We start from the raw sequence: 25,235 nt of genomic DNA on the forward strand, positions 1-25,235 counted from the left end.
CTGAAACAGAAAATAATCTCTGACCTAGAAAACTGAAAGGAAAATGTCTGACCGCAGACCTGCCCTGCCACGAGCCTGCCTGAGATCAGACGATGGAGCAGCTCCCGGACAGCAGCACGCACCTGACAGGACGTGCTTCCTCTCGCCATCGCACGGACCCCCCGTACCACGACCACACAACATGGAGGGGCCTCGTGCTGGCGGCAGTCAACTCCTGCGAGCTCCTCACACTTGTGGACCACAACTCGCAGTGCCCGTGCAGCCAGACGGACGCTTACGTGCTGAGCCGGCGTGCACAGCAAGCGGCTTGCTAAGCCCGGGCCCCGGGGCTAACCTCCGCCATTCTTGCAGCATGGTTCCCCGTGTTCCTGCCCCGGCTTTACACCTTCGTTACTGCCTTCACGCTTTGCGGTGCAGCTACAGAAAGGTACGTGCTTCGGGGTAGCTTTACTGACCCAGCAAGCTACTGCAGCCACATTTGGGCACGCAGAAATATGCCCACAACCATCTGAAACCAGATGCCCACAAATGAGGAGTGTGGTACCCTACTTCTTCCCCAAAAGGAGGAACTCTTCATGTAAGTCCTTCTTCAGTCACTAAAGAACTTCTATCACTAGCACCTACTTTCCCTGACTGAGGGGACTTCTCACTATGCTCTGTTATTTAATAAGATTCAAGCACTTCAAAAGGAAGCAGCTGCCAAAGGACTGGCCCTCCAGCCATGGAAGGGACAACCCTATCTAGCAACAGCTGGCTGGTGGCCCAGGCCCTGACTGTGCGCCGGCAAGGCTCCGGCGATGTCGGTACCTCCCAGCATCAGCTAACACCCTCGGGATTCAGCCTCACAACAGCACTGCAGGTGTAACACATGTACCACGCATATGCTAAGTTTTGCTTCTCACTTCTTTTCTTTCTTTTCTTCCCAGTATTGACCGTGGCTGCTTAAACCGTGGCTGTTTTTACAGAGAAGCAGGGATCACAGTATTATTCTTGACAGAATTATTAAAGTCCAAAGCAGACCATGCAATCAGTTTGGGTCAACAATGCAACTGATGCTGATCTTCTTTCTCAAAGAAAGCAGGAGAGGCTCGGAGAAACTCAACAGCCCGAAGGCAGCACAGATGGTGCTAAGGGGGAACTCTTATATCACAATATAGGAGGTAAGTGATACAGGGATCTGTATGTATTTGACAACAATATTCAAAGAGTAATAAGTACAAAGAAAAGTTTCCTAATGCCAAGATCTATTTGGCACGGGATAACTTCTTTTAGGGAATTGCAGAATTCTGCCTGGAAGGTTTAGTACCAGAGCAGGAGATGCACCACAACGGGAAAAGTCTTGTCGTATTGGGAGAAGCAAAGGAGAAGTCTGAATTTTTATGCATGCATGATATTGCGAATGCTATGAGGTACAGTGATCTCTGAATAAATCAAACTGAACTGGTGGCATGCAGCATCACACCATCGGCACGCAGGGCTGTAAACAGTAATCACCCTCCCCTCTCTCCGGCGCTTTCATCCTCAGCCTGGTCCCCCAGAGAACAACTGGGAGGAAAAACATCGACTTTCTGGCTGTTTTAGAGGTAACTTGGCCAAGTTTTAGCTAACTGGGAGAGGAAAGTGTGCTTATCAGTGTAAAGCCTTTAATCGCCACTCTCTTCTAGTTCAAGGAAATGGAAGACAGCACGTTCCTCCATAGGACAAAGGGTGGATAAGATCAACTGTTGGAGCTCAGGAACCCCCTTCGTATCTGTAAGAACAACACGGGATTTTTGCCAGAGCTAAGCGTACACTTTAACTTCTGTTGAACTTCACAGCCATACCTAAGAGAAAACAAGCGCTGGAGGATTTTGGCAAGCGAGCTGGAAATGAGCAGGGAAGGACTGATGAGATCAGTCGCGGTTTCATTACGCTTCCATTGTGAGACGCAACACGTTGGCAGCGAGGCTGAACACAGGACCGAGGAGGACTTCACTCCTGGTTCAAACCACTCACACGGTGCCCCATGCCTGAACTTGCCGAGATCGCGCAGCTCCGCCTGACTTCAAAGGCAGCTGCAAGGGATCGGTTTCCCACAAGGAGGGGCCCCAGTCAACCATCTCACACACCTTCTCCAGAAAAGGACTGTACTAACATCGTTCCCGACAACCAGGCAGGTGTTATTTACTCCCCTTCTCTGCGTTACAAAAAAAAAAAACTCGTTCAGGAGCAAACGGATGCGGGGAGACCGAAACAGGACTCCTTAATCGTATGCCTTCACACATATAATAAAAACTGGTCGCGCGTGATTCATCAATGGAAGAGGTTTGGAAAACAAATTCAGAAGGAGGGTAATCTCTCAGGCAACATATCAACACCCAGCTGAAGCATCCACTGAACTCGAAGAGCAGGTATAGTCAGTCGGCCTCCGAGAGAACCTGGCATGCCTCCGTGAAAAACTCGCCGCGGATGGGAAGAGGCAGATCCGAAGGGTGGCTGCCTGCCCGTGAGTCGCTCGCTCTCCAAAACGAAGACGAGGTGGACCTCCAGGATGAAGAGACAATGTCAACACTGCATCTGGCATGAACATTAATTCTTGCAAACACAAGATCAGAATATTTTTTTCCTCCCCTCCCCACACCAGATAGCCCAGTCTGGGAAGAGTGATCTGAAGTACACTGAAATCAGTGGGAATCTTTTTATTGTCTTTGGATCAGACACAACAGATGACTGCATTTACCCTGGAGCCCAGAACATCCTTTCTCCCATCACTGCTCCATCCTTTCTTCCCCACAGGCACCATTAGTAAGCATCCTAGAAGTACAACCTTTTTCTAAGCCATGTCAACGCTGACGTGGCTTCAAAAACAGAACAAGCCAGACACTTGCAGTGAATAAAGCAAATATAAAAGCTACCTGGGGACTTAATTAGCTTAATTAAACAAGTAGCTATATCTTTCGACTTCCTACACAATTTTTAAATTTAATTAACAGAACTGCATATATAATCAGTCATTTGTAGAGGCAATTCCCAAGGCTCCATTCAGCCGAAAGAGCTGAAAGTCTGGGTTAGGCTAAGGCTGTTTTTTCACATGCCTCTAGTTATTCCTTTTAATTTTTCTTGTTTAAGCTCCTAACAGATCATGCTTATGGAATGTCAGATCTTTCTGTATTTTAATAAGGTAGCACCTCCACCTGAGCATGCCTTTGTTGGACAGGTCAAGTAGCAATTTTCTCAGCCAAATACCTGGTGTCTGAATTAATCAGTCCCTCTTGTACGTTTTGAGGCTGACAGACACCTGTCTATCAAGTCAAGCACCTTTGAAAAACCCTTAGGGCTCTCTAGTACAAAGGAGATTTTGCATTTCCAGACCAACAGATTAAAGTATTTTTCCTGCAAATGAACAGCATGCAATTTTTAAGATTCAAATCAGTGTGCCTAAAAAAAAAAAGGAGGGTACCAAGTATCTTCTCATTCCTGCAAAGGCTGGCAAGTGCTTAAGGCAGTAATTTCCACCGCAGGTGCCAAGGGCAGACGTGGACAGTTTCTCAACAACCCACGGCAAGCTCCGTGCAGGGCAGGCCCTAGGAGATGCCATTTGGTGAACGGCAGCGACCCCAGCCCTTGTTCCACCCAATCTTTGAATCTCGTGCTGCCAAACAGCAACATCTCCCTGCTCCCACACAGCAGCATCTCCCTGCTCCCACCAAGATGTGATGCCAGGTCTCAAGACAAAGAGCGAGCACAGGGTGACGCAGCGCTGCGGAAAGGCTGCCAATCCCACCTCGAACTGGTAGGGCCACGCACCGTGCTGAATTCTGAGCGTCGAAGCCCTCGCAGCTCACCGATTCCAGCTGCAGTAGATGCACCATTAGACCTAGAGATGATACCTGGTCCCTTGGGGGTCAGCCTGGCCATCCCCTGGTAGGGGACGAAGGCTCAAAACTTCTGCCTCCTGCAAGTGACGGTAACTGTCAAAGTTTCAGGGGGAAAAAGAAAACTTTCCAACAACTATTACTGTTGTATGTTTAACACTCTGGAGGTAAACCCACAAATGGGTGGAAAGTTAGTCTCTCTTGTAACTCCTATAACCAGTTATTCCAGCTATTACTGTAATATTGTCATTCTAATTTTTTGTTCCAGGACAGCTGTTTAAAATATTACTTTTGTTTTCAGTCAAGCTGCATAATTATAAGCTGTGCACCAGCCATGAACAATCATGCATAACTAATGACTCTCAGCCAATCCTGGACTCTTTAATCAATTTTAGTCTGGTTTCATCCAAGAGATTACCCACCTCAACAAGAGGTTTGCTCAGGTAGGAAGAGCAAGGGCTGCAAGAAGATTTCTCTATCCTGTGAAAATTCCTGCCAAGAAAACCTGCTTGAAGGGCTACAAATAAAATATAGATTAAAAAGGAGGTTTCAAATCTTCAAAAAAATAAAATTTTCAAAAGCATGAGCCAAAGCCTGCTCCTACTGGATTTACACCAACTTATATTGCTTTTGAGAAATCCCACCTCTAAAACAATGAATGATTTATGAATAATAGTTGCAGATGGCTGCTCTTTAGTATATTTGAAAAAATGTGACGGGTTATAAAGTTGAGAGAGAGACACACACACACAATTGGTTCAGGGACTATTAAGTTTTTGTTCTTATATTTTTAAAGAAAAACAACAACTACTCTCTGGAGGGATTTCTGATCTCTTTTTCCGCTGAGTTATGCGGCAGGGGAAGGGATCCAATTGCCTGTTTATCAGTCCCACAGTACTGAAGTTTCTCGAAGACCAGGCATTGACCCCAACAGTACCACCAGTGAGCAAGAACCCATTCCTTCAGAAATTTAAGTGAAATTCAAAATGACATGGGGGACAGGGGAGAGTCTAAGAGTCCCATGCACAGACCGGAGTCTGCAACAGAGGAGAGCTTTCATCCACAACCCCAAGATGAGCGTGGGGCTAGAAGTGACTCAGGTGGTAAACGGGCCAAGAAGAAAACATGAAAGATGACCAGACCCTAGCACCGAGGGTCCAGTTTCCGAGGGCACAGAACGTGCCAAGCGTGGGACGGCTCTGCAAACTGCCCACAAACAGCAAAGCAGGTGCTGAAACTCCCACCACAGAGCCTTCCTCTCTCGATTCAACGGGGCAGTTTGTTGTCAGCCCTCCAGGCCCACGGGTCAGGGGAGGAAGGTGGTCCCACACGCTGCTGCCAGCTCGCTGTCAGCAGCTCTCGAAGTGGCGCACGCAGCCCGAGCTCACCGCAGGTGGCTCTGCAACTGCCGGGGCGCAGCCGTGTTGCGGCGCGCGGCTTCCTGTCCTACGTGGCTCCTGCAGCGAGCCGCCGCTGCCGGAGAGCTCCCGTACAGCGAGATGGGGTAAGCTGGTGGAACAGCACTACTGGGATACAAAGCCCTGCAAGGCCAAGGTCTCCCCTTTTGGGCGAAGCCTTGGGGAACGGAGAGAAGCAAGGCAGCGAAAAGCCTGCTCTGAACCAACCTCACACACTGGAGACATCAAGTCGCAGGCGACTCTGCTCTGCTTTCCCACCTGGCCGACAAACGGCATCCAGTGAGTGCACATGGCGGCCAGGGGAGATGTCAGGCAGAGAGCAAAGGCTGCTCTGTGCCTCCCTGAACAGCTTCTGCAACCCGGCCAGCTGCAGAGAGCAGGGGCAGGACACCACTTCCCGGGGCCTCTCAACACCTTCGTGCCGCCTCCCCCAGCTCCCTCCCACAGCCTGTGCAACCATAGCCCATGAGAAACCAAAATCGCGTGGGCAGGACGCGTTCTGCCTTTCCCTACCACATGCACATGAAAGCAGAGCTTTAGCTCTGCTGCGCACAAATTATTAAACATACATCTTGCTTTGTAACACCATGCCAAATACCACCATGTCCAGTCCATCTCTCGATTTTCCTCCCAACTCCTCTGGCCTTCTTCCTACAGCTATATATATATGTGTATATATATATATATATATATTTTTTTTTTTAAGGGATCGGGGGGGGGGATCACAGATTACTTTCATTTCCTAACAGGCAGATACTGACATCAATGCAGGACCACTAAATTAAAGGATGGCAAATGCAGGGCTTCATTTTCAGCTGTTTGAACACTTGATTACAGCAAATACACCCATGCACACATTCAGTAGCTGGTATCAGGCTATCAGCTTTGCATATGCAATGCACGGAAATCTGCCTGCAAACACCTATATATGCAATTGCAAGAGGCTGAAAGTGGGACAGGGTCTCTGCTCTTGAGAGGACTCAGAAGCTTGACAAACAAACAAACAAAATCTTCTATTGCCATTCAGTGAATAGTAACAACAGGTCAATAAACCTCAACAACCACTTACTAGCAACAAAACAACAATTTTTCAACAGGTATAGAGCCCTGGGATAGCACTTTAGCTGTTACACCCCGGACACATGAGTTGCAAAGGGATGATGCTGTGAGCTCACGTTTTAGGTCTCTCACTGAGTACACAATGCAGGAAATGCCATTTTCTATCTTCAAGTTTTGGAGATGATCAACAAACGTATTTTCCATCACATATATTAACTCAATATAATTTGGCAGAAAAACCAGGAAGTTGTGCCACTTTTGCTGTTTAGAGTAATAAAGAAATAAATCACTGACGGGTGCCAAGCAGGCAAGTTGGTGGCACTTCCCGTTTGGAAACAGTCCAAGGGCCACAGCAATGAGTTGGTGAGCAGAGTTTCCTCCAAGTAAAACACTGACATAGCTGAGCTTAGCACTGAAGCAATGTTCCCCGACAAGGAAAGGGCAGGTGAGTGCTAGCGAGGGAGCAAGCCCAGGTAGCCCATGTACCAGCCAGCGCACACCAGAGACCTGGGTTTTGCCCAGAGAGGAACAGAACAGGCACCAGGTGGAAATACAGAAGGAGAAACACAAAGATTGGGCAGAGAAGCACTAACGATGCTCCTGGTCTTGAGGAGAGGAATGCCAAGGCACAGCATTCACCCGCAGTTTTAATTAACCTTATTAACAAATCTAGGCAGGCTTATGAATCATTCACGACTTTACATTAAGCAGCAAAGTCTGCATCATGGTCTGAGGTTCTGCGTTCAGGGCACTCTTGTTGGTCGCCCAAGGATCGTCACCGCACAGCTAGAGCAGGAGAGCGCTGTGTAACGTCGGGGAAATCCACTGGGTTGTACCAGGTCAGAGATGGCCATCAATAACCTGTTCATCAATCCAACCCAAGGAACTGTGGACGCCTAAAGCAGCTGCAGTACTCTGCAAAGAACCCCTCTGCAATTGTCCCCCCAGCACCTCGCTCATTTACATACTTGGGTTGTTCTCCAGTATTCAGTGCTGAAAAATATTTTCTTGTTATTCATATGTTTTATTGCATAATCTTAAACTTCTGTGAAATTCTTCTCATTCGAGTCTCCATTAGGTGTGTCACTATTTCTAAAATATCTTCCTGCTACCTATAATTCATTTGGTGTACTGCTGCTTTTCCATTTTTGTCCAATAGCTCGCTCTTCTTTCTAAAACCAGGCCACAGTTGATGATATCATGAACCATAAAATCCATTAGTCCTCCAGATACAATCCATCAAATTTCTCAACACCCCAGGTAGAAAGGGGAAAGGTCACAACTTTCTGCCACTCCAACCATTTCTGTCAGACACTCACTTCTGAAGAGCCAAATCCCATCTTTTTAATAACAGTTTAAAAGTTAAGTCCTGGGGGTATAGCAAAAGGCAATCTGCTGGAAAAGTTTGGCTACATATGGTGCTTGATCACTACTAATGGGTGCTGTAAAATAAAAAAAAAGGATCCCGGAATGAGATGCGATAAGCATCTCGATGCCTGCAGCTAGACGGCAGGAAGCTGGGGTTCCGCGATACAGAGATTCAACGCAAACCAAAAACTCTGCAGAGGGCTTGATTTGCAGGCACCCACCCTCTTCTTCCCTTCAACACCGAGGATCAAAAGGATCTGTACTTGGCAGAGGGCCTTGCAATACCCAACGCTACGCTGTTCGGTTGGCAAACGTTTTGTTTGCTGCACGAGGGGCCAACAGCTATCGGTCCTGATCATTGCTCACCTATCTCAGAGCTGTTGTAGCACTATGCTGGGGATAGCTGGAACCCCAAAACATGGATGGCAGGGCTAAGGGAACATCCGTGCCAGGCAGGCCCACAGTGCTTGCTTTCACCCAGGGAAGCTTCCCACGCAGCCTGCGCTCCCCTTGTTGCAACCCTGGTATCGCATTCCTACAGCGGTGTTGCTGTACCTCTCCTAAAGGCAATGCGACGTATGAAAGGAGCTGCATATATGAGGTCATACACATCTCATACCAAAGACTGCAAAGCCCCTTGGGGTGCTGGGGGAAACCTTACACCATCAATTTTATAGACAAGGAAAGCAACGTAGGAGCAGAGCTAGAAAGAGTGCTTGTGGTCTTCAAAAGCCTGACCTAGCACGCTGCACGGCAGGCACGCTGCCTTGAAGAAGTGCAAGGAAGACTCTGCAGTACCACAAAAGCAATGTGTGCCTGGACTGCACAGCGGTTCAGACATCAAGAAGAGTCAATTGCTCCATGGCACCAGAACCCATCACTCTTTTCAGCAACTATAAGGCCTTGCTCTAAGTGCACTGGGGCGGGGGGGTGAGGGGGCAGGACGGGACCACACCACCACCACCTCTGCCAGTATCACAATGAATTAATTTATGTGCAAAATCAAGTTATCAGCAATATTTCTGACAAAAAGTGTGGTTTCAAATGACATGTCTCACTGGCATGCCAGTCTTTAGAACTACAGCTCCCATCACAGATACCCCCATTTAAAGCCATAACTGCATTAGTTGTCCTTAGTGAGGATACAAAAAGGAGGGATTCATTCCAGCAACTTATGAAACCCAGATCCTGGCATGGGCTGTAATACCATGGAGAAGCCCAACCACCTACGCTCTGACCATTCTTTCCAGATCTTGAATTAATCACAGTGACTTCTTCCTTCCTCCTCTTCCATCCTCACCTGGCAGTTTCTTAACACTGAAACTATTAAGGACTGACATTTATATCCAGCTAGCATTAATCCACCACATCTCCGCTCACGCTCCATGTTGCAAGATGATCTGTCAAGTGATTTGAGATGGAAGGATGAAAAGCAAACTACCAAATATGGGTGGTGTCTCACAGGAGAGAATCTGCCTGGGACACGGGGAAAGATGGAGAGGAAGGTTAAAAGTACTTTAGCCCACACACTAACCCCTCTCCCATTCCCTGCCAATGGCTTATGGAATTGTTTAACATCCCTGGTACACACATCCCAGAATATCATGTAAAAGCAGTAGCAGTTCTGGCCACATAGACAATTAGAGGTTTCTAAAGGTACAAAAAAAAGGAGTGCCAAGGCATGCACTCCCCCAGCATTCCTGAAGGTATGATGCTTGCTCCTGGTGTCCAGATGTTACCGCTCCCATCTCCGCTCTAATCCCACGAGGTCCAGCACTGGGAGTCACAGTCAAGTCTTCATGCAGCAAAAAGAATGTAGGTTGGGATCCAGTACGCAGCTGACAACACCCAGAAAGGACATGCCATTGCCAACATGTGCTTTGCCAAGTTAGATCATTTGTATTGTGGTTTTTGTTTGTGGGTTTTTATTTTTCTGTTTGGTTTTCTTTTTGGGGGGAAGGGTACAATAAAAATATTTCTGTAAAACAGCAGTTAAAAAAAGGGTGCGTAGGTGACGTTCTTCATAGTAAAGGACCCTGGGTTGTATTTGCAAGGATTATGATGGGAAAAGAAAAGAAAAGTCCCGAAATCCTGAAGCCAAGCACTGCAATAAGAGACTGTCCAAGAACAAGCAATTTTTAGTCCCATCAAGTCTGTGATTACAGTTTTCCTCATCTACCTCATGAGCGAGATGATCTCACCAGGCACTTGTGACCGTACACTCATAGCTGTGACTCCAGCAATTGAGTTGAGACAGGAAGGAGCTGAAAAGCATCGGCCTCCAGCCTCCTCCAGGCCACCGGATGGGTGACAAGGTGCCATGTCACTGGGATATGCTGTTCAGCTGACCCAGCCATCTGCCTCCATCTGAAGGAGGAGACACTTCTGGGGTTTGCGTGCAACTGCGAGCTGACAGGCAGCTTGCTAGCATCTACCGACAGCACGTTGCCATGTATTTCCCCTTTTTAATATTTCTTTTTCCCTTTCCAAAGCATGGTTTCAAGATGAGAAAGCACTTCACAACCAATATGACCAAGATGTACCTTGGGTTAAAGAAAGGAGGCAAGGGGAGAACCCAGAAAGGGTCTGTAGAGGAAAAGGTCAGAACATGGTCGGAGTGGTTTTGCTCACATGTCAATCGAGAACGTAATGAGATGCTAACCATATTTCCCATCCAAAGCTCAACATCACCTGCAAAGCTGCAGATAAATGTTCTTCTCTTCAAGCAGAGCTTTTGCTGTGGATCACTGCACGTCCAAGCACATGGCAATCCTAGGTAAGCCAAAAGCAGGACAGGCTTCGTTACAAGGCCATCATATTTATGACAACTGCTGTCATGTTCCCTCCTTGATAAATATTTCGTTTCTTTGTGAATGGAAGGCCTGGCATTTTATCTGTGCCACAGCCAGCGTTGCATGTGCTTTATATTACAACCGCACGTGCTTTTAACTCCAGCCCGCTAGCCGATACATCTAAAAGTATAAATTTCCTTCTGGAGAAAAGTACTTCCCTACCTGGGTGGCACTGCTAATGTGGACCTTATGCTCCTCTTCCCGTTGATAAACAGCCCTTGCTGAGGGGGGACACACTACCTTAATTCCCAAAGCAAAATTTTATTCACTCCAGGAAAAGTCACATCAATTTTATTCTTATAACCTTAACCAGAGAGCTTTCACCAGCTGAGGACAGAAATCCCTTGGACAGCATTTCTCTCCTTTCAAAAGAAAATCAAACAACTTCCCTTCTTTAAGGTTTACCGAGCCCTGTAATATAAAGCCGAGAAGCCAGTCAAACAGTTCCTCTCCCCTGTACGAGCAGGACACTCAGTAACGACCTTTGGGGGAAGAAAATGAAAGAGATACAGTCCCTCTAATAACTGCCATACATCCAATGAAGTGAACCATTACAAACACAGTTGCCTAAGAAAGATAATAAAACACCTAACGCTGTTCACCTCCTAACATGCATGATATTGAAAGAGCCCTAGATAAGATTACAGAAGTGAAGAGTTAGATCCTAAACTAGCTGCACTGGAGCTGCTGACTAGATCCTTACCACCGCTGCACCGTGAGTTTCGACTTTTTAGGAATCGAAAAGATTCCTCTTGCAGGCCAGCAGCACTTGAAAGGCTTTGGGACATCACCGCACAGAGTAACATGAAGCACTGGGGTGGTTTCGGATACTGAGATAGAAAGCCTGAACAAGTAATGACCCACTGGAAAATTCATAGCAAGAGATGGAAAGATCCGGTACTCTTCAAACACCTACATGTTCTGACTGTGGTTTTGAAGCAAGCCACAACACTGTCTATTGTAAAGAGCACCGTTCCTGTGGAAACAGTTGCTTAACATTGTTAGAGATGGAGTAAGAATAAATACTATAGGTGTACAGAATTTTGCAACTACCAATTTACTGCCTAAATATATATATATTTAAAAGAAAAAAAAAAAGGGCCTGTTCTTATTGTCAACAGTGAAAAAAATTATCAGGCACGGATAAAGAGTATTTTTGTGCAGCTGAAGTAGTTAAAAAAAAAAAAAACAAACCAAACCCAAACACCCATTTCTCTCCAAATAAAATTTCATATGCCCAGAACTATTAACATAAGGAGACTGTTTCGTCAACCTAGAAATGAACCACAAAACTTCTACTGAGAAAATGTGGATAAGCGTTTTCGAGGTCAGGAAGATGCTTTCAGAACAATCTTTCAGGGGCCAAGCACAGGGGCACTGAAGGCTGTTTAAAACCAGCAAGTCTCAGTTACTCTTTTCTCACCTAATGTTCATGTTCAAAACAGGAACAGGCGCTTCCAAAATGTTACTAAAATAAGAGGTGGCGTTGCTTAAAAACAATGAGTACTGCATATCCACTGCTGAGGCAAGTCTTTTTGCAGTAAGCTTATTTATATATAGAAATAAATCCACTGACCTCGTATTAATCACAAACACTCCTTTCTCTATGACAAAGGGAAATGACAAACTTGCAAGGACATATCAGAAACCTTCTGAGATCGCATCCAGATAAGCCAAAACATGTGACGACTTGAATGACCATTGTTTCTCTTCAAAGAAATCCACCCAGACCCTACAATTTTATTCTTGACAAAACCAGAAAAGCGCAATTCTAAAATTAACCACCCGATGATTTTAGATATAGCTTCAATTCTCCATTCTAAGGTTCTTCTAAAATTCTGGAGTTCTAAAGTTCTTAATTCTAAGAGTTTTACCCAACAAAGCGGTAACCAGAGGGAACACAACCAGTCAAAGGGATTTATCCTCGTTACACGCAGCGCTAAGCGAGAACTGAAATGAGTGTGCGTCGTGTCCTGTCTGCCCCACAACACACACACGTTCACAGGCATTTCTACACCGCGAGCATTAACATCCTGCACTCCTGCAACGCAGCAACTGCTCACCCAAGACAAGCTAAAAGACACAGCCTTCAACACCCCTTCGGAGCAGCTTCGGTAACGTCAGAGCGGGGTTTTGTACGTGTCCAACGGCGGTTATAGTTAACTGCTGGGAAGAGCAGAGGGTTCATTATGAACTGATAAATCATTAACCGAGTTCTTCAGTAGATACAAAATAAAGGGAAAAGCCACCTTGGTATCAAGCTTTGATCAAAAGGAGATTGCTGTCCCCAGCCCCCCACAAAGCTTCCCCCCGCTTTTCTTCCGTCCGTCACCACTCCTCTGCAAAGGCAGCAGAATGGACGCTGCTTTTGCACGACTGCAAAACCACAGTTCGCAGCCCACCACATTAACCCATTCGGCCTTTGACTGATGTTTTATTTCACAAGCTCGGCTGTGAAATGTGGTAGGCAAGAAGCAGAGACACGAGCAGGAAGCACACAGCGACTGCCGGTGGGGCAGAAGAGGACAAAAACCTGCTGGGTATCCTCCTCGGTCTGCCCTGTACCAACTGCCAGAGCTCGCAAGTCACAAGCCTGCTGAAAAAGTGCTCCATCATGGTTAAACACAAAAGCCATTCCTAGTCTGGATGACTTTGTAAGCATTCACGCAAATGAAAAGGGTTTCATCCATACCAGCACATGAATGTATTTTGCCTACAAGGGGCTGAAAACCATTCTGTGAGGATGTGCAGCATAGCCTGAATTTTTGATGCTTTATTCCCGAGCCTGCCACACACTCCAGAATCCAAGAGCTTGCTCTCCATTTCAACACTGTCACTCCAAGACGATGACAAGCCCTAAGGTTTTGGATAGAGTGAAGTCCTGGCCTGCAGAGACAGCACCGTAACAGTAAACGCAGGGGTCCCACTGTCCTTCAGGTAGAGCTAGAGTTCTTAGCCTCAACCTATAGAGATCTGGAACAGGCAAGAGAAATCGTATCTGCTTCTGTAACGTTGCTGCCCATTTCTTTTGTCTGCATCACACCCCTTTTGTCCTTCAAAGGGAAAGAATAAAGCCCTACTGTCTGGGCTCACTAGGCGCAGCTCTAGAACTTGCTCCTTTCTTGGACATGAGCACAGTGAACTTGATGCTCTTCTAGGCTCACGCCAAAAAACTATTCAGCAAGATTTTGCGAAGGGAAGTGAAACATGTTCCTTCCTAGAATCAAGAAGATGGGGAAAAACTTTATCATCTTTACTGGCAAGACGGGCTAAAAGTTACTTGAGCTAATCATTTGAAAATGTGGTCAAAATGAGTTACTATCATCAAGTACTGATGGCAATGTTATAATAGGGGCTAATTTTTGAGAGGAAGATGGCTTATCCTGGCACAGCCAGGTTTCTACCCAGTTTTGCTCCACTCCAAACTGAGAACAGCTTAGTTGCTTGTACAGCAGCTACTAAGCCACCACAATTATGTCCCACTACATTAAGGAAGCCTTAATAAACCGGCATTTTTTCTTAGTGTAGGTCTGTAAGCTGCCACACCGTGAGTCCCTTGCAGAAACAAGAGGCTGAAACTTCTAAGCAAGGAAACTGACTGTAGGGTCATCTCCAGCAATCTCCAACAAGTCACCCTCCCTCACAAGCCAGTCTTGAGAGCAATTCTTGGGGGAGTATCCAAAGCTCCTACGCTGGACTTTTTACTGTTATTACGTAAGCAGATAATGAGGTGGCTCCATCTTGCAAACTAATTAGCAACAGCAATACTGCCACAAAGCCCTGTTAGGAGATGGAGGATCACCCTACACATTTGACACCGCTGTAGCTTTTGTATTAAATAGCGTGTTCCAACCGAGTAGCTTTGACAAGAAATCCCACCATGGATTTAGACCGCACAGGAACATTTTCCTCACATGGTTATATTTTCTTCCAGGCTCAGAAGCAAAGTGCCTTACAGAATAAATTTTCATTGAATATATTAATGTTAGATGCCTCAGTCTGTGAATGACCTAGATAATAAACTCATTGCACGGAAGCCAATTCCTTCCTCTTTCTCAGAGCTCCATGAGCACTCACTGTGCTCAATAAATAATGTACAACCCAGCCATCATTATAAACCCTTGTTGCACGCAAGGAGGAGGAAAGAAACATGTCCAGTTCTTCTCCCAATTAGACCGGTGCAAAGCTGGCAGCACAACTCCATTGATGCCATTGGGAGTCCACTGATGTAAACCTGGCAAGCAAAAGCAGAGGCAAGCACCGGGCTCCTATTCTCCTGAAATCTCACGGAAGACACAGACAAACTTTTTACCGAGTGACATTTTACAACAAGTAAGAGAGGAGGAAGACAACTTCCATGTCGATGTTATTAAAAATAGATACCAGAAAGAAGTGAGGTATGGAGAGCAGCTTCTCATGGAGCGTGCCAGAGTTTACATGTGAGGAAAGGGTAAGAATTGGGCCCCACTGCATGAAAGGTTTCTCCCTCTCTCCTTCAAATATAAAGCATTTAAATTTTAAAAGAATTAAAGGATATGAGATAGAAAACATTCACTAAATGAATCCCCAGATTTCACCACTTAGAACAACATATTTTTCCTCTGCTCTTCAATCCTGGGAAAAAAACCGAAAAGCTATATGGCCTTGTTTACCAAGGAAAATAAATGTGGGACAAAGTAGGAATTCAAACAGGATAAGCTAGCCTTTCATTAGTTGTTCTTGATCTAGAAGACCTTCGTTATTCTGAAGGAATTTAGCCCAGAATTGAATAGATTTAGTACAGGATGAGCATACTGACCAGTTCTAGGTGGAGAGAATCACTCTAGAAACTAACTCACACATAGACAAGCCAACTCCGACGCTATCAGAGACAGCATTTATTTGCAACAATTTTGTCAGATAAAAGCACTTAGGGGTACAGACATCCCATGAATTTTACTGTCATAGTAAAACCGTCACCCTCTTTCTTATGCAGACCGTAGAGCCAGCCAGCTCCAGTGAACTGACACAACCCTAAATGATCTTTCTGACAGTGCACGTCTCTTTCTGACTCATATCGACAGCTCTCGGCATAGTTACGACTGGTCCCTGCTTAAACCTACTACAGCATCTATAAAACCCTGAATGATGGCAAATATTTTCTATCCAAAAGCTATAAAAGGATTTTTTTAAGACCCCATTGCTACCATAGGATGTTTAAGATACTAAAGTAAATGGAGATGTATATGAAAACTTTAATTTACAAGTGATGTCTTGCTTACATGACAGAGCAAAATTAAATTTACTCAAGAGAAAAACACAAAATACAGTACTTTGCTAAAATGGAGACTAATGACCAAGACCTAAGGAAAAAAAAGAAATAAGCAAAGGAAAAACAGAAACCACAGAGCAGGCCAGAGAGAGGGCTAGAAACCACAACTGCTGTAGGAAGCTATGAGCTGCTTTTTCAGATCAAATCAGACCAGCTGACACGTCAAAATCCTGCCTCTGAGGATGGCTGATACTAAACATACGAGACAAAGGCAGGAAAAACATCTCCGTGTTCAGATATGGAATGACCATCTCAAACCTCTCCTCAGCTCCTAGATGCACATTGTCAGACTATCCATCTGTACAATTCTTACTATTAGGTGTAATGTCCTGGGTCAGCTCAGATCTGCAGCCTGTTTCTCACATCCTCTCCCTCACTCGCCTCCATCTGAGACGTTACAGGGCTCTGCTGATCTGTCAAGTGATTTCACACTACAAATTACTTTACCAACTTATTTTTTTTTAAACGCACAGCAGACATGTAATACTCATACACCAAATCACACATTTAGAAATATGTCTTGCATTGACATATTTTCCTCCTCTCCTCCTTTTGACAGAAATAGCTGTATTGCAATAAAAAGTTAAAAAAAAAAAATCAAAAAAAAAAATCCACTAAGGCCTACACAGCATTGTCACGTTGGTTAAAAAAACAGAATAAATACTCTTGCCCATCTCACCAACTGAAGTCAGCTACCAAAGCTGCCCAGCTTTTCTTTCTGCACCAGTATTTCATCTCCTGTCAGTTCAACAGCAAGGAGACCTCTCCTGGAAGGAGTCTGGAGAGCTGCCACCGTATCACTGATACAAATCCAATCAACTCGCTCATGAAACTCAATACTTACAAAACTTGGCAGGTGAACACCGAGAAAAAGTCTTTATGTAATGTCATCTACAAGTTCACGCTCCCCTCCCTCCTCCCGTGCCAACATTTTTTTGTGTTGGCAAAGCTCGTGGGTAACTACAGTCGTAGCAGCATGCTCTTACTCCAGCGCAAGCTGCGCCGACCCGAAGGGCAGGTCTACACTGTCTAATGGAGCACAGAAATTCCCATCCAGCGACAAGGAGGGCCAGCGGACAAGCTGAAAGCTTATCCCAGACCTGAAGTGGCAAACGCCGTGTGTCTGTGCAGCCCAGGGCTGCCATCCTTCCCAGGCTGGGCTTCGTTGGTTTGCGAGGCGGCACTCAGAGGAGACAGCCCTCGATGTGACATCCATCTGTCACACAGACAAGACACAGGCATCCCCTGTCTGCAGCGGATGCAGCTCTCCATCTTGAGGGCTGCATCCCTCCATCAGGGCACGGATCACCGGTGGGCTAGAGAGCACGAGGCTTTCTGGAGATGCAGTGGGTCCCACAAGGAAGGCAGTGGCCAAAAACACGCTGGCGGCTGCCAGAGCAACTCTTCTGCCTGCAACCTGCCCCACAGCTGAGGAGCCTCAGGAAAGAGCAAAGCAGGGAGCGGGCCGTCAGCCGGTAAAACTGCTCTGGCAGGCCTGTGGAATAGATCTGGTCATCGATTAGATGCCTCTGGTCTAGCGTAACAAGGGCACAAGGGCACACAAGGCCTCGCAGGGGCAGTGAAAAAGCAATTTTTTCCATCACCTTGGGCCCAGCACAGACGCTGAGATTTTAGCGCTGAATATCGGTAGCGCCAGGATTGCTGAGGAACGCTTGCTCTCACGCAGCATCGTGCTAACGCAACGAAAGCGGGCTTACATCCGTTCGTGGTGCTGGCTTTCAAAATAAAGCAGTATGGTTTCCTCAGCGATTGACTTCCCTGAGCGATGAGAACATCTCATGATGTCAAAGAATAAAAAATGTCATTGGCATTGCAGAAATTTAAGTCGTTTGTCTGGCCTACCCTAAGTGGCTTAGCAACACTAATTGGACGCTTCAGGATGCACTTTGTTTTAGACATACATTTGCTATCTTTGATATAATTATAAAGCAAATCTTTCCCTCGCAACCAGCCAGGGCTTCTCGTACCAGCACGACCGAGGGCACGGCTCGGGAGAGGAACAACCGCCTGGTGAGCTCCACCACGACACGCCGGCAGGTTCGTTATCCAGGGCTTCCAGCCTGGTTCGCTCCACGGCCCCACAAATAACGCAGGGGTGGAACAAGTGATCAGAACAAAGACTGCTCGCTGTCTCCAGAAGAAATTAAGTCTGCAGCATGGTTTGACATATTAACTGCATGCCTAAATAGGCTGAGATTTGGGAGGTAAGAAGGCGCGATGCCCGATCCAGAATCCTTGACAAAAGCTGCCAGCAACTCATTTCACTTGGTAACTCTTCTGCTCGTCTTTTTCTCCATGGTTACACAAAAGGTCCCCGATTTCTTGATTGTATTAGCAAAGCACAATAGCTACAATCGAGCCTAAAACATCAAAGGAGCTTTAACAGTTTGCAAAGAAAAGAGTGGGAGTCTTGTTCGCTTCAGTAAGGGATATGCTTTCATATTGAATTACACTGTAAATCAGTAGACTTTCTAATGGCATTTCAATAGCTTAAACGGCCCCCTTGACAATCTTTTCTGCGGGGTTTATTGCCTATAAGCTCAAAATGGCCAGAAACCAAATCATTACTCAGAAAATACTCCAAACAGAATGCCTAAGACGGCCTGGGTGAAATGCACTTTTACAGAAAGACTTGTGGTAAAAGCTGAATATAAAACCGAGTGAGGCGAGGCCCGCGGGGCGCAGAGAGCAGGGCTGGGGCCGAGCTCCCTGGGGCCTGGGCTCCCCTGTGCTGCGGTCACCCCGCTGGCCCCCTCCTCCTCCGCACACAGCCTCTCCGAAAAGAGCAGCCCCAGGGCTGGGGGCACGGGTCCGCAAACACCCTCGGCAGCTTCTTCTGCCACGACTAACGCTGCTGAAGGAGACGCGGGCATCAGCCCTTGGCCTGCCCCTCTCCAACCGCGGCTTGCAGATAATGCCGTGGCAACACCACCAGCCCAGCAACAGGCAGCAGCAGAAATAGAAAGCTAACCCTGGCATCGAAGTCAACCCCACACCCCGGCAACCACATTAGCAAGGGCTTCCGCAAACAACTCCAGAAAACCTTGTGTGACTATGCGAGCCGGGGCCTCTCCCAGCCGCCCGCTCCACCCCATGCCGAGAAGCTGCCACCAGGCCGGAGAGCCGAAGCGGCGGCGCGTGGGCTGGCAGGCAACGGCAGCGTGGGCCGACAAGCCAAGCGTGTAGGGAGAGGACTGGGCTCCAGCTGGCAACCTACGTGCCCACCACGCTGCAGAGCCAGAGGGTCTGGGTACCCTTCAGTGGGGTTTGGGTTCAGCTTTCGGCTCGGTGGCTGCTCGCAGCTGGGGAAAACGACGTGGTGATACTTATACAGCCTATCCCAGCCAAACCGCGCTGGGTGGGAAAGCGTGCTCCTCTCCCGCACGCTTCTCCAGCATTCCCAGAGCCCTTCCCAACTCCAACAGCATCAAAGCAACAGTTCAAGACACAGCTGTGGAAAAACAGACTAAGGAACACACTAGAAAGCTGGTACCGCAGCAGGACCAGGCACCCAGCTGCACGAAGGACAGCCAAACTCATACCCTGCTGTACCCCGTTCAAAGCTGGGGCATGAACTCCAGTCCCACAGACCCCTGCTGGCATCCCAGTGCCTCCGACCACTGGAAACTGCCTCTTCTCATGCCTTGACCAAACCTTTGCAGTCTAACACACTCTCAAGCAAAATGCCTGTGTTCTCCAAGGATGCTGACAGTTGCCAGACAGGCCGTTTATTGGGGAGGAGCTCGTGGATGACCGAGAAACAGGACTGATGCTGAAACAGGGCCGTAAGCGTGCAGCTCTTCGTGACACAGTCAGCTCTAGTCGTTCTCATCTGCCTTGATCAGTAAAACTGTTATTAGCATCACACACCCCAAGATTATTTAATACCTGACAAATAGCAACAATTTTTCCTTTATTTATTTATTACAGCCTTTGTTTTAGGCCGCAGGGCAACCTCAGGTAGCCTTGGTGCGCAGGACTCTGCTGGCATTTTGAAGGGTTTGTTCGTAGGGCCAAAGGACAGCTGTATGCTAAAGGAAAGAAACGGAAGCCAAAATTCTGGTAGCTTGCAAAAACCATCTTACCTTCTGCAGTGAGTGTTTCTCTCCACTATTCCCATTCAACGCAATAACTGCATATCAGTAATAATAATTACAGAAACAACTTAAAGCTTATCAAGAAATAGGAAAGGAGCTTAGTTTACTCAAGCAATTAATGCGCAGCGTGACTTTCACACAGATCAGAGATCCGCACTATGTACATGGTTGTCATGTGCATGGAAACAGAAATCATCTGCACAGATTGCTATTGCTCTTCACCTCAGCCTGCCACTGACCTATGGCAGGAGACATCATTTACTCCCGGTCTACAAGCTGCAGTCCATCTCTACAGGTGGGCACAGGCTGATGCAGACACAAAACACTGCATCACAAAATCCTCTGTCAACAGCTATAAAGTATTTTTGGCTTCCTGATGTAAGTTTTGCCCACCTGGAGAACACTGCAGCGAAGCGGGAGTCCAAACGAGAAGCAACCATATCGTATTCGACCTGCAGCACCCTGACTTCTCTGCCAAGGTCATGATGCTCTGGGGAAGAAGTTGCATTCTCCCTTAACTCTTCAATTCAATGTTCAACAAATACAATTCCATATAAACATGGGTAAAACACAATTCTTTTTGCCTTAAGAAAGAAAAAAAAATCATAGGAAAGGATACAGGCGAAAGAGCTCAAGTTAAGGAATGCATGAGAATTATTTGCCTTAATCTCTTCCTGCACACATGAGCAAATGGTAACAAACTCATCAGGAAGTTGCAATTGGCTCATTAATCTTACAGTGCATCTGTTATCTAGTTTCCTTCAGTATACTCTGATAATTTGCTACTTCAAGATCAAGGTTTAATTTTAACTCCTTGTTAAAGTCCTAGAAATTATGACCTCTCTACCCAGGGACTAACAATTTTTACAATTGTAATTAAATAATTCCCTAGCAACAATGCAATTCCATATCTGTAAATAGTGTTTCCCCAAGCTTAAACATTACTTCAGCTACTACATAAAACTCATAGGAATAATCCTATATATTGTACACATCTCCCCTTTCAGTTACAACTCAGTACTCCAAATTATTTATGTTGTTTCACTGACGTACGACTGCTTCCTATACCGCACTCAGAGACAAAGAGGAGATACTACCTTTTAAAGATGCATATGCCGAGTAAAAAGATCTTAGCACAAGCTAGAGCAAAATTAAAGGCTTTAAAAGACAAGTTTCAACCCTGATGTAAATCATAATGTAACAGCTTTCGGGTAGCAGCCAGCTTAATTCTCTACTGCGTGGCACCTGGCAGGGTCATGCGCACCTGTGTAAAATGCTACCATTCAGGTTTGCACAATTTCACACCCACACAGGAAAATGCCTACCAGAAAGAACACGGTACCAGAGAGATGGCTCCCGGTTTTAACTACATTAAAGCACACTGAAGGCAAGATGGCATTTAATTGACAATATTAATAAAAACTACTGCTCTGCAACTTGACGAGTAAATATAAATGGGCAACAGAGAGAAGGATCTTGAAGTGAATAAGGTCTGACAGTTTTGATCTGTGTAAAATCGGTCAAATGTGTTCAACAATAAGCAAATTAAAAAATATCCAGACCATGCTAATGTGTTTACTAGAAAGACTACAGAAAACAATCAAAATGGTTAGAAGAAAAAAGAGTCAGTTTTGAAGAGTCTCTGGAACATGGATTTTAATGCAAACCATGAACAGAGAACTGTCCCCGTACCCAGTGGGATGACTCGGGTGTATAAGCATTACGGATGAGACAGTTCATGTCCATACACTTACTCATCTGCATAAGTGTTTGGGGTCATAATTGCAGTGATGGACCTGCAAGTCACCTGGAAGCACCAATGCTTACACACCAACTGCTCCTACTTGCCTCTCGCTGACACTCCCTACAGTTCTCACAAGAGGTGGCGACCAATGTCACAACTAATCACTTCTTTTTTTTCAGCAGGAGAAAATCCACATTTATAAGAAGAGCAGCATGAGCCTGAGAGCTCACGCCGAAACTTTAGGCCAGCACGTGAGCTGAGGGACAGTCCCAGGTAATCCCCAGCAGCTCGGCTCTCCGGAGGAGAGCTCAGGGAGCAGAGGCAGCCAGCTGCCCTGCCCTGTTTGGCTGTTATCAATCCAAGGAACACTTGGAGTTTACCAATATATTTCTGTCCTTGTCTCTGAAAAGTGAACATAAAAATTCTACTTCAAATCAAAATGAAAAATCGTGCACAACCAAATAAGTGTAAGCCAGGTTAAACTCTGAGGATTCACCAATTTTCCCCTCGCTCCGTTCACTCTTTCCTTGCCTGTATGTGCCTTTGCTTTGGGGACGGAAAAAGGGCAGTATGAAGCATCTCAGAGCGGAGGTGTTGCAAATCGTCTACAAATCCCTTGTGGTGTCTTGTATCGTGCCAGCAGTTCATGGACCTTGGGTTAGTATAAACTAGCATTTCCTATCGTTCTGATTACACAAAACCCCGTGACAGCCTTGCTAGATTTATCAAGACGTATTAAATTATCAGGGCAAGATGCCGTTCCCTGTCATCATGTGATCCTGGCTGTATGCTATGCGAGATGCTAACAAAGCAAGTCAAAAGGGAGGGGAGGGGAGAAAGGGAACAGAAGATGAACGCTTGCTCACTCCCCACTAAATCCAGCCCAGTTGTAATGTTTAGACTTTAACTGAAAAGCTCTTAGCCTGTCTACATGCCCAGATATAACATCAGTTTACATCAGTCTAGTTAAAAAACTCACTGATTTCCCACCCCGTTGCACCCATCAACTCACAGGTACAGGAGTTCATAAAACACGTGCCTATCCAGCAGAGATAAGGAACTTTTCCCTCAGCAAAGACCAAACAAGCATTTCAGGCCACAGAGTGCATCTGTCCTAAAAATCAGCACTGCAGGATGGATGAAATGAAAGAAACAGTGGGCCCCTGGACATGCATGCATCCACACTGGAGGTAATATTACTGTAGATATTTTAGTAATGTAAATAAGGCCACCACCTTTGCAACAGAGCAGTCCAATCCCACGTGTAGCCAGACCCAGCGCGACCGGGACTCCAGCCTCCCAAGAGGAGAGGGCCTCTCTCAACAGCAAAGAGGAAACACCCCTAGCAAATCAAACACGAAAAAAACCCTCAAAACCACAGCTCTCTATCCTGAGCTCACTCCTTCGCCCTGGCCCATAAAGGTCCATTCTGTATTTAAAACTGTTTTAGCACAAGTCCCAGGAGCAGTTTCTCTCCAGCGACACAACTAGCCTGGGTCCGCACCCACCAAGCAAACCCCCATGAACCCTGTTCTGGCTGTGCTGTCGGGAGCAATACCTGAGCTAACTCGTTTGAGGCTAGCTTGGATCCCTCTGCCCAACACAAAATCACATCAGCGACTGAGAGAGACCACCTTTAGCGCATGAACCTCAAGCCTATCCATAGGGTACCTAAGTACACCATAAGAAGAAGAAAAAAAAAAATGGGTACCAATATACACCTGTTAATCAATCCTGCGACTGGTATTCCCCTGTAATCACCCCAGAGGTGTAGCATCACACCTCAGTCACAGACACCGGCTGAGAACAGAAAGCACCAGCATCCTCCCCGGCGATACGATCGAGATGCCTATCTGTTCTCCACAGTGTCAGCTCTCTTTCCTCCACGTCTGATTTTATTGTGGTGGTTACCTGACCACGCGTGCTGAACTTCCTGGCCTCAAAAAGTTAATACCTATCTTAACCTCGGAAATTCTCCGCTCTTCTGCACCTTCTCTACCCAGAAGAAATACCTTCCCCCCCCCCCCCCCCCCCCTTTTTTAACCTAACACTTACAAGCAAACTACTGTCAGGATCAATACAGTCACTTCTTCCTCCTGTACAGTACTGGAAGCAAAGGCACAACTTTAGAGCCTGTACTATTCCTTTCACTTACCATTAGGACTAAGACATAAATGAGGTTATCTGGGACGGATACAAATGAAATCTACTTGGAAATAACCTAGAATTATCTGTAAGTGAAACTGTGTTCAACCAGCACAGCGGTGTACATAATAGACACAAGATGAGTCCTGCCATTCTGTTAAGAAGTCAAAGAAATTCGCATGCACACGTCAAACAATTGTGCAAGCACGTGTAGATCTGAGCAGATCTAGGATCCAGGTATCCAAGTTTTCAAGTACGTCTCTGTGTGCTAAGCGAAAGAGGGAAGGTACGTGATCGTGCGAGTCCGCAGGTGTACTTTGCTGGTTATGTATTACAAGTCTCTTCTCTGCTAGCCCACAAAGAGGAGAGACTTCACAGCCCTCAGCTACAGGGTCTTGACCCTCTATGACAGCTGAGGCTTTTTGTTCTTAGGGTCCCAAAATACATCAGCTGAACTAGCAGCCTATAAATAGCATTCTAAGCAAATCTAAAGCACAGGAGCACAAACAGATGCATGAAGGTACACCTGTGTAAACACAGACACACACGCCAGGCTGCGTGCATCTGCGGCACCGGCGTGCAAGGACATGCCCCAGCTCTGCAAGTACCCTTCGAGCGCCGTCATTCATTCAGAGAGGAGCATGGCTCCAGCTTCTCCTTGAGACGGCTACTCACCCAGCCTTCGAAGCTGTTGCTGGGGCCCGTGGAGCGCAAGAGGTCCTGGAAATGCAAGGTGCAGTTGGCCACAAAGTCATCGTAGCCGATGGGGGTGTCGTGGAAGACAGACAGCTCGATCTGATGGCCGTCGGTAACCGTGGCAGAGAACTCCTCGTTGTAGGTCGGTTTGTTGGTCTTCTGCTTGGTGCTGGTCTGCCCGACGCGCACCTGGTCCACGCTGATGGTGACATAAGGGTCCAAGAGCTGGTAGCCCTTGCGGAAGAGCGAGTGCCGCAGGGACCAGCGGGTGGGCTGCAGGCCCACCGCCTCCCCAATCCGCACCTTCAGGTACCCGTTGAACTTCATGGCTCCGGACATGGCCGCCCCCCCGGGGCGCCCGGGAGCCCGGAGGAGAGCCAGACCCCTCTCCCGCGGAGCCGGGCCGGCAGCCAGCCCCGCCGCGCCTCTTCAGGGGGCCGGGCGGCGGCGGCGCGCCCGCCCCCGGGCCATGCCGGGGCCCCGGAACCGCCGCCCCCCGCGCACCGCCCACCTCCCGCGGCAGCGGCCGGCCGCTCCGCCGCCCAGTCCAGCCCCGCGCCGCCGCAGCGCCCGGCCCGGGCCTCTCCTGCCGAGGGGGAGCGGCTCGGCGCGGCGCGGCGCGGCGAGGGACACCTGGGGCGTGGGACGGCGCCGGGCGGGGAGGAGCCGC

The 25,235-nt window shown here is 47.1% G+C and overlaps 1 protein-coding gene across 1 annotated transcript in view; it reads right to left on the reverse strand.

The window, feature by feature from the left end:
* PRKCH (protein kinase C eta) overlaps positions 1-24,904 on the reverse strand; it is a 119,858-nt gene extending 94,954 nt beyond the window's left edge. Inside the window, exon 1 of the mRNA XM_075503792.1 lies at positions 24,545-24,904. Coding sequence (XP_075359907.1) covers positions 24,545-24,904 — 360 coding nt within the window. The remainder of the gene's footprint in view (positions 1-24,544) is intronic.
* Between the last annotated feature and the right edge of the window lie 331 nt (positions 24,905-25,235).

The sequence above is a fragment of the Mycteria americana genome, chromosome 5 (assembly GCF_035582795.1).
Source record: "Mycteria americana isolate JAX WOST 10 ecotype Jacksonville Zoo and Gardens chromosome 5, USCA_MyAme_1.0, whole genome shotgun sequence".
NCBI lineage: Eukaryota > Metazoa > Chordata > Aves > Ciconiiformes > Ciconiidae > Mycteria > Mycteria americana.